At 34.6% G+C, this 9,074-nt stretch overlaps 1 protein-coding gene across 1 annotated transcript; it reads right to left on the minus strand.

Moving 5' to 3' along the window:
- Nucleotides 1-499: 499 nt before the first annotated feature.
- On the minus strand, nucleotides 500-8,866 carry MAPR4 (membrane-associated progesterone binding protein 4). The gene is made up of 8 exons (XM_011080177.3): nucleotides 8,655-8,866; nucleotides 8,482-8,558; nucleotides 8,262-8,333; nucleotides 4,392-4,429; nucleotides 2,335-2,378; nucleotides 1,860-1,906; nucleotides 1,008-1,182; nucleotides 500-769 (listed from the first exon to the last, which is right to left on the minus strand). The coding sequence occupies exons 1-8, from the start codon at nucleotides 8,757-8,759 to the stop codon at nucleotides 602-604; spliced, it is 726 nt and encodes a 241-aa protein (XP_011078479.1). The 5' UTR covers nucleotides 8,760-8,866; the 3' UTR covers nucleotides 500-601.
- Between the last annotated feature and the right edge of the window lie 208 nt (nucleotides 8,867-9,074).

The raw sequence follows: 9,074 nt of genomic DNA on the forward strand, positions 1-9,074 counted from the left end.
TTGGGATATCAACTCTAATCAACCAACGTAAATGGGCCCTAATTACGAATTAATCCTATCTCATTCAATTCAGAATTTAATCACATTTTAATCAATCCCATCATTATAAGAAAGCGGGCCGGAATAAATAAGGGACAAGTCTTATTCAATAATTCTATCACATTTAATCCCAGACAGCCATTATCCAAGCCCGAAGAGTAAATGGCCCCTGGAAAACATTCCAGCAAAGGAGCTTGCAGTTCGTTGCAACATCACTAATCTGTCTCACTCTATCTAGTTTTTGTTTGAATTCGGATCTGCTGGGGGCATGGATGGGGGATTTCTTCAAATTCAAATGATTGAATGATGTCTAGAAATCCAAGGCCCAAAATATAGTCTGAATGAATACAAATGTGCAAAATAAAAGCTGAAGATTTTGGATGTTACATGGATACTGAAATTGTCCTCTTTAGTGGGAGATGTGCATCACTAGATTATAATCTGCTTAGCAGGCAATTAATTTTGTTTTCATTCTGTGATAAAATAAATTAAGCAAGAATTCAAGATCATCTACAATAGGTTCGACATAGTTTTGCAACCGAATATAGACGTAGAACTATTACTATAATCGGCATCTATTGGCAAAGTAATCACATCCATCATAAACTTCCAAACCTGCCTGGCCCAGTTGATCTTCTTGGAAGCAAGCACAGCGCTTGCTCATTTTCCCAGTCAGAGCTATTTCTAGAGGTCTTTGAACTAATCTTGGATAGCCTTTGTCACACCATACCTGAAACAAACCGTTCAAGCTTTGCTGCAACCCATAGTATTTATGACAGGAAAACAAATAGAAGTTTGACAAATACTACATATCTTTGCAGCTACACCTGTGCTCAAATACTCACGAGGCATTTGATTGAGTTAATAGATGTTGCATTTTAGAAGGCAATAAAAAGAAGACTGCTTGGCTATTTCCACCAACCCTAAGTTGCCAAAATATTTAACATTTTCAGTAAGTGAAGTGATACCTCTGAACCCTCTTCCTGGCTCCATTTTGAATTACAGCTGGCTAGTTTAGCTTCTTCTTTCTTCTGTTTCTCAAGCAGCTGTGCACCTCTAGCTGCTTTAGCTTCGACCCCTTTCAAGTACTTTGTCGGGTTTCCTTCATTGTCATAATAGCGACCTACTAACTTGCCCACAAATCTGTGAATATAAGTAGAGTACATTAAAGAAATCATTTTCTTGATCATAATCTGGATTAAATGAACTTGTTGACTAAAAGGAGTGTTGAAAGCCACATATCATGTTGATACTTTTTATTACGCAAAAGCATCAGCTGGCTGAAAAGAGTGCAAGAATCATATGCTACAAGCTGTTCATGTCTACCTATGCTGCAATAAAAAATGATGCAACATTCATTTCATGAGTGCAATCTGGGAAAAAGTTTACAATTTTATTCCTTGGAGACAACTCGCCGAACAACTTCCAAAAAATTGGATGAGCTTTTGAATGGATGTTTGCTTATATTATGTTATACCGCCTTCCAAGAGGAATTTCTGAAAGAGGCTTTGATTGGTCCTTTGAGAGGATTATTACAATGACTGCATTACTTTGTAGCCCCTCTGATCAAAGCTAATTAATCTTCCATCCATGAGCACAGAAACATGACACAATCAATTATTATGCACACAAAATCGAGTATAAATACATGAGTCATGATACAATCAATTATACATGAACAAACTCAATCATTATATTATCCCAGGAGACTACTTCTATTGACTTTTTTTCTTGGACAATTTTACCTTGCAGATCTTAACTATTTATATCACCAAGTCGCTGATGATTTAAAATAACAAATAAAGATATTACTCACATACATGTATGTTCTGATGTAGAAATCTCGCCATTCAACGATGCTTTTCACCTACGGATATTAATTACATAGACGTTTCCAATTATAATAAGAGCAATAAGTACCCAGAGAAAGAAAACAAGTTTAAGAAACATGAAGCAAAGGAAAACCCAGATTCATTAGATATGGAGGGCTAAATCAGGACAGTGGTTAATGTGCGTCCATATTCAAGTATTTCCTGAAAGTGGTTCAAGAGCAAGCACGAAAGGAGTGACATAGATCAGAATGTGGTGGGTGTTTTTATGGTGATTACTTTAACAGTGGAATACTTGAATGAAAACCTTGAGTTCCTTTTCAGAGAGATCAGAAAGCTAGTAGACACTTGGATAAAAACGCACTTTATGTGTTGAGATTTGACCATGTGTATTATGTCAATATGGATTCGAAGCACCAGATAAAGCAAACAATATAACTAATATGATAAAACAAAAGGAAATTACCTCAGTGCTAGACAAACCATGCAGGTTATCTGTAAGTCCCTCACCTGCAAAGATAAACATGAGATGTCCAGCAAACTAAAGTTAATTATTCGACCCAGTAAGCTCATGCTTTTAGCTATGTAATCTATTTAGTTACCGAAACAAACAACAAATGTATTGATTTCGGCAGAAGTATTAGACATCAAGCACTTCGGAAGGAATTCCACAGGGACCAATAACAGAAACAAATAATAAAGTATGTTTCATGCAAGATGACGTAGGCACACAGGTGGAGAAATGTTTCCTCCTTTCACATTTAAGTTGCTATTACTACTACTACTACTACTGTTATTGTCATGTCTCCGACTACTGTTGCTGCTGCTACTTTTAGCATCACCGACACAAATGATAGATTATGTTTCATGTAAGATGACGTAGGCACACAGGTTGAGAAATGTTTCCTCCTTTCACATTTAAGTTGCTATTACTACTACTACTACTCTTATTGTCATGTGTCCGACTACTGTTGCTGCTGCTACTTTTATCATCACCGACATGTCACCAATATTATTTGTTTGTCGATGGCTTCCTGCATGAGTGGTGGAATTGTTAAGCAAAGAATATAGGTGGATCAAACACTTGACAACAGCAAAAGCATACCCAATATCTCTAATCACTTCTGCATAATCCCTCTGAGTAATGTCCATGAAATCTAGAAGGCAATATAGTTAGAAGATCTTTATAGACATCACTATTATACTCATATGGACCAACTCTTTCACTATCCAGGTTGGCTGGCTAAGTTTTAGCTCAGTAGCAAGTCGTGCAAGATCTGCTAGCAACTGTCATTCCGAAATTATAAATTATCATTATAATTTTTCAGAAAACATTCTTAATCTTGAAAGCAAAAACATAAAAGCAGGTCAAAGTTATTATGAAGCTAACTCATAGCCTATTCCATTAATTCCCCAGATGGATGGAGTTCCAATAAAGTAACAACAGATCCAGAGTTAGAATTTAGGAAGTAGTTAGTTTCATCAGGGGATCTGTCCAAGAAAGGTTAGCTTCTGACATTTTATGAAGAACTACTGCGAGCTTAGAACTGGCATAAAATGTATCAGAAGATGGAAGAAAGGCTTCAGGTTTGGCTGCCGTGATCCAGAGAAAAAATTATGTGAAGAACCATAATGGAAGGAGAATCACTTGGGTCATACTGAGATAGCCTGCCTTTTTTTGACCACCCACTAAGAAACCTAATTGAAACCCTAAATCTATACTCGCACTCAGCACCAACATGTCACAATGCGACTTATTTCAGCAAAAATAAGCTTAGTCATTCATGAAATAAAAGAGAGATTAAAAGCTGGTAGCTGGAAACTGACATATATCCACTGCACAGTCTAACATCAAGACATTTCCTAGGACCCAACAACTTAAACCTACTAAATTACCTACTAAATTAATGAGCCTTTGAAAGTATATCTTTTTCTCCACGCATGCAATAAATATTGCATAGAATACATAGTTGCATTGAATAAATGCTTGAGAGCACTTCATATGTGTTGCTAACATTTGGTGTATATTGAGAAAAGAAATGGATAAAGAGAATTCACCACTTATTTGTTCATGCAAGTAGATTTTGAGGAAGGGAAGGATGAGGAAAAGAAAATGGATCAAAGTTTTCACTATTGCTTTTGTACAGGTCTCACTTCCCATCTTTTCCTTTCGGCACCATCATAATCAAGCCTCAATATTACTTATTACATCAATTACCTTTTAACTGTTTGTCCTTTTCACTTTATATCCATGTCTAACATAAATGCCCACTGCCTAAGGCTGCCTAATCATAAATTTAAGTTAACTAAACATATATGCCTATTGCTTAAGGTTAATCATAAATTTAACTGATTTAAAGTAATCTTGTCAGATAATGGAATTACAGTTTTGGAGAAGGAGAAAATAATAAAATTCTAATAGCAACATGAATCTACTCCTGAGCCTACTATATGCCGTTGCGAATATAACAGAGGAAATGGAACACGAGTAGCAGAGTTGAGAAGGATGAGTGAAGCTATTACCAGTAAAATTTCCAGAGACAAATGCACGAGAGGCATCTCTAAGCGAACAGCAACAGATCAAAATACAAAACAGGAGTCAGTAACTTCATATCTACTAAACTTGACACAAGAATGACAGTTCTGCCACATAAATTGAATATTAGTATGAATTACTGTTAGTAATAATGTCAAGTTTATGTACTGTAAGGATACAGCTAACAGCTGGTAAGTAGTACCCACACCAGAATTATTAGAATCGTATATAGGCTGTCAAACTAGACACACGGATACTAAACTCACAAGCATAGGCATTTAAGGAACATGAATAGACAAAAGAAACCATATGAATAGCGGCATTCTTTAACTAATTCTGACTTCTACTCATGCCTAGTTATTGTCCCATGATCATCATTAGTGTTTTCCAGAAAGTAGTCCAAATTATAACCGCAGTTTGTGTAACTCGCTTGTGCTTATCACTATGCTTTGATACATTTCCTGAAGAAAATGTCTGTACTTACTCAACCTCTTCTAACTGCTCCAATACTTGCTTATAACAAAAGTATTTGGTTCCACCTCTCAACTAATAAGTCCATCTACGGGATAAGCCCTAAATAGATGGGCTTTAGAAGAAGTTGCCAAATTTTTATAAAGATGCACTTCATTACCCATAAGATAGAAGTGCAATAAAAGACACATATGTTCTCATCTTCAAAGCAGACTTCTATATATATGATTTACTCAGAAAACCCTTATAAGTAACCACCAAAGAAATAATAATTTTTACAAATGAACTTTCATGTTTTTAACTCCATTTGGATGAGTTTCCAAACATCCTCTTATGTTCTGAATTAAATACTAATAAATTGTGCATAGAGATGACAGTAATGAAATATGTTCAAGAGTTAATCTTAAATTAGTTCCACATCATAGAACTAGTCAGCTGGGACTTCTTTTAGTATGCACTAAAGGAGGATTTAATATCATAAACCTCCATGTATTATACATTGCATATATGTGAGTTCGTGTTAGAAGAAGAAATAATTGAACTACCCTAACAAGAAATTCCCTAAGGTTGCATTTGGATTGAAGGAAATAACAAATCTTTTAAATATGTTTGGATTCATAATTCTAAATGTAAAGGATTTTAAATCCTTCCATTTTAAATTTGAACTATGCTTTTATGAATATGGATGGTTTTAAAATTTCTTTCAAATTGAGTAATTTGAAATCCTTTCTCCAAATCCTTCCTTCAAATCCAAATCCATCAATTCAAATACACCCTAATATATGATTTAATATTCCTAACGCCTTTCAGACAAAAAGAGGCATTTCTTATCTTACCTTATAAACTAGATTTTGTTGGAAAGATCAGACCTACTAATCTAGACCTATGGCTAGAGACCAAGCTATTTTCAAGATTGTAAAAATGAAATTGAACATTTATACTTCAAATCATTAGTAGAAAATTACTAACCTTTGGGTAAACCAACATTAATGTTGAAAATGCAACAAATTTTGAATGAGGTGTTCCTAAGGTTGTTATTATATAAACCTTCGGAAAAAGAATTAAGATGGATTACATACTCAATATAAAGAACAAACTTCCTATTTAGGCTTCATTTATGCAAAAGTCAATAGGAAATGTAGCTTTTAGTAATCCAAATTGCTGAAGACCATTATAGAAAATTCACCTCATTAGAATTTACATATGGAATGCTATGCCAGCTGCTCTTAAAATTGCTCCTTTAGAATTTTAGAATATCATGAACGATAACTTTAATGTTTAAATAGGTTTTATTGGGGGGAATTATGTCAAAACTTGATACGAGATTTGGTTTCTAGTAAATTAAAATTACTAAAAGAGTTATCTTGCTTCGGTGGAGTAACACACTAATGTGCTAAGCAATACGTCATCTGATGCTTTGAACTTGTTAAAATAAAAGGAATCTTGATACAAAGATACAACAGTAAGAAGCTACCATAAGATTTACTTTTCGTGTATGGAACTAAGCTGGAGTTAGCTAATCTGTAGTAATCACGCAAGTTTATCAATTTAATAATGTATAGAAACATTTAAAAGTGACTTGTTAAATGAAAGGTCCTTCTGAAGTAGAGTAGTACAAAAGGGTACATCGAGAAAGGATGTAGATAACTTTAGCACAAAACAAGTTTTTACCAGATGGCATGGCAGTAACCATGTGCGAGCAGTCCTTCCAAGACTTAAAAGAGTGGTTTAGATATTGTTAGCTAATATATCTCATCATGAAACATTGGACGTACAGTTAAACTCTGTGTCGAAGAAGCATAGAAACCCCTTACCTGATTATTACTGAAATCTTGGCTTTTAACAAGTAAAGCATGTCAAGAGGCAAGAACTTCATGGAAAATAAACATATCTATAGGTACGTTAGCATTCAGAATCATCAGCACTTAGTTTAACAATTGTCATTCCTTACGATGGAAGCACTTATGCCAGTGAGCATAAGGAGAAAGGTAGATCGGGGACTACATTTAGAAGCCTCTCTCCTTATTGTGATCTTTCCTTCCAATCTTCCTTTCTCTGCAATCATTACTCTCCATGTAAAGTAGTTCTCCTTAGTAGATATTTTAATTTTAGGGCAAAGTTACACTAATAATCCACTTTTTCTCTCTTCCAGTGACCATGCTTCAGTCCTGATAGTATTATTAGTTGCTTAGTATGTTTCTTCGCAAACTGCGGTAGGAATATCAGCTTAAAAGTGCGCTCAATTTCTTGTTGAATGTTTTCATCTTATGTTGCATGTGAGGACTACTAAGTTTTCTAATCCGTTTCTTATACTCAATTAAAAGGTTCTTTCTATATGTTTTTTAATCATATTGATCTCATCATGATAAAAAATTTTAGAGATATATATGAATTTTATTTTGTGGCCATTATTGGCCAGTATTATCTTTGTGGCTCATGTTATGCAATTAATTTGCATAATAATTGCTAAACACTTGTCTTAGGCTGGTTGTTAGCATCATGAGAAATGCTCCCAACTGTGTCACGCGTAACCATTCAGCAATCATATTAGTTAGAATGAGAATGTTGCATATTATGTGGATGATACCAGTTTCTCTTCCCTTAGGTCGTTTTCTGTGTGCCTGAGCTGTATGCATGTATCTATTCTGCTTTTAACTGTGGAGAGCTGCTTCTCTATCAATTATTAAATATTGCCTTTCCGATATATTTTGCCCGAACCTTAACACGACAGACACGACCCAAGTTTTGATTTTTTCTTCTTTAATTTTATGCAACCACAGAGAGCATGCTAAATATCTACTTGAAATAGAAAGAAACAACTAAAATGGTTAGGATGTTAGTTCTTTCTTTGGCACTCATGTTGTAACAATTTATGATTCTATCATTTTATTGACAGTAGACTCTGCAATGGATGGAACTTATGAACAACTTATTAGCTTGGTTTCCAAAATCTTTCTCAAACTAAGTGGTATCACATCAATTTCTTCTTATAACTTTTGCTAGGGAATATACCGAACATGAATTTTGGAAGAAAGTTTCTATGCGAACTACCTCCCTTTTTTGCAGATGAATTCATTATCATAAGATTATACGGTGTAACTTGTATGCTTATGGTGATCTTGGAGCTAAACTACCAGCTGAAGGCATTACTAATTTTTACTGGGGATTCACATAAAAGACATACTTATCCCTTCCAAACGAAGCAACAGTTGCCTAAATGGTCTTAACCATCAATATTCAAAACCATAAATAGCTCAACCATAATTCTTTCTTTAGCAGACAAATTGTACGATTTCATACATACTACGTGCACAATAAACAAAAGAGATGCATCGAAGTACACATAAATAACTGCACATATTCAAATAAAGGAAAAATGAACAAACCTGCCCGAAAAATGGCTATAGCCTCCTCCGACACCATAATGACTTTTGCCTTTAGTTACATCGAACACTGACCTGATGTAGTAAGGGAAAACGAGGACATCAAAAGCACAAAAAAAATCAAAATATATCAGCCGAAAAGGGGGAAACAATAATCCCATAATGCGTAAAAGTTGGCATAGTCAATAAGCATTCTTCAAAATAAGTAAAAAGAAAGCATTACCCGAGTATACCAAGAAGAATAGGCAACCCAGTATCAGTTCCATTGTACAGAGCTAGTTCCTCTGCAGTAAATAATCTCTGCAAAAACAACAAAAAGATTGAGCTGTGCATCAATCATAGTGATCGAATTACAGCAATAACAACAAAGTATGCAAGAAAAAATGAAAATCACACAGGCAGAGAACGACTGATGGGAGATTTGAGAGAGAAAAACTTGAAGAGCGAGAAAGAGAGAAGAGCCACGCAAATTGGGATCCCTAGAAAAGGGGACCAACGCATCTTATTTTCCAGTTCGTCCAGTCTTTGCCGATCAGTTCGGGGGGAGAGAGGTTTTGGTGGGTGGGGCAGATATATGAGTCGATGACTCAAACTTCAGCCAATGTTTTAAAACCCGATCAGTTTATATAATTGGAAAATTGATCGGTCACGGGTCACTAATTCCACAATTTGGTGAACTCTTTGAATTACTGATTTCAATTATATTATAATAAAAATTAATATATCAAAATATATTAAAATAATAAAAAATTATATTTTATATCAAAATATATTAAAATAATAAAAAATTATAAAAATATAATAAATTTTTAAATT

The sequence above is a fragment of the Sesamum indicum genome, linkage group LG7, assembly GCF_026168435.1.
Source record: "Sesamum indicum cultivar Baizhima isolate 11 linkage group LG7, ASM2616843v1, whole genome shotgun sequence".
NCBI classification, from domain to species: domain Eukaryota; kingdom Viridiplantae; phylum Streptophyta; class Magnoliopsida; order Lamiales; family Pedaliaceae; genus Sesamum; species Sesamum indicum.

Excerpts from the sequence above, each read along its gene's own strand:
- MAPR4 (XM_011080177.3), bottom strand. The coding sequence starts at position 8,759 with ATGCGTTGGTCCCCTTTTCTAGGGATCCCAATTTGCGTGGCTCTTCTC. Across the intron at positions 8,334-8,481 it reads ATTCTTCTTGGTATACTCGG|GTCAGTGTTCGATGTAACTA; the intron begins GTAATGCTTTCT and ends TTACTACATCAG. Across the intron at positions 1,183-1,859 it reads TTCTACATCAGAACATACAT|ATTTGTGGGCAAGTTAGTAG; the intron begins GTATGTGAGTAA and ends TTATATTCACAG.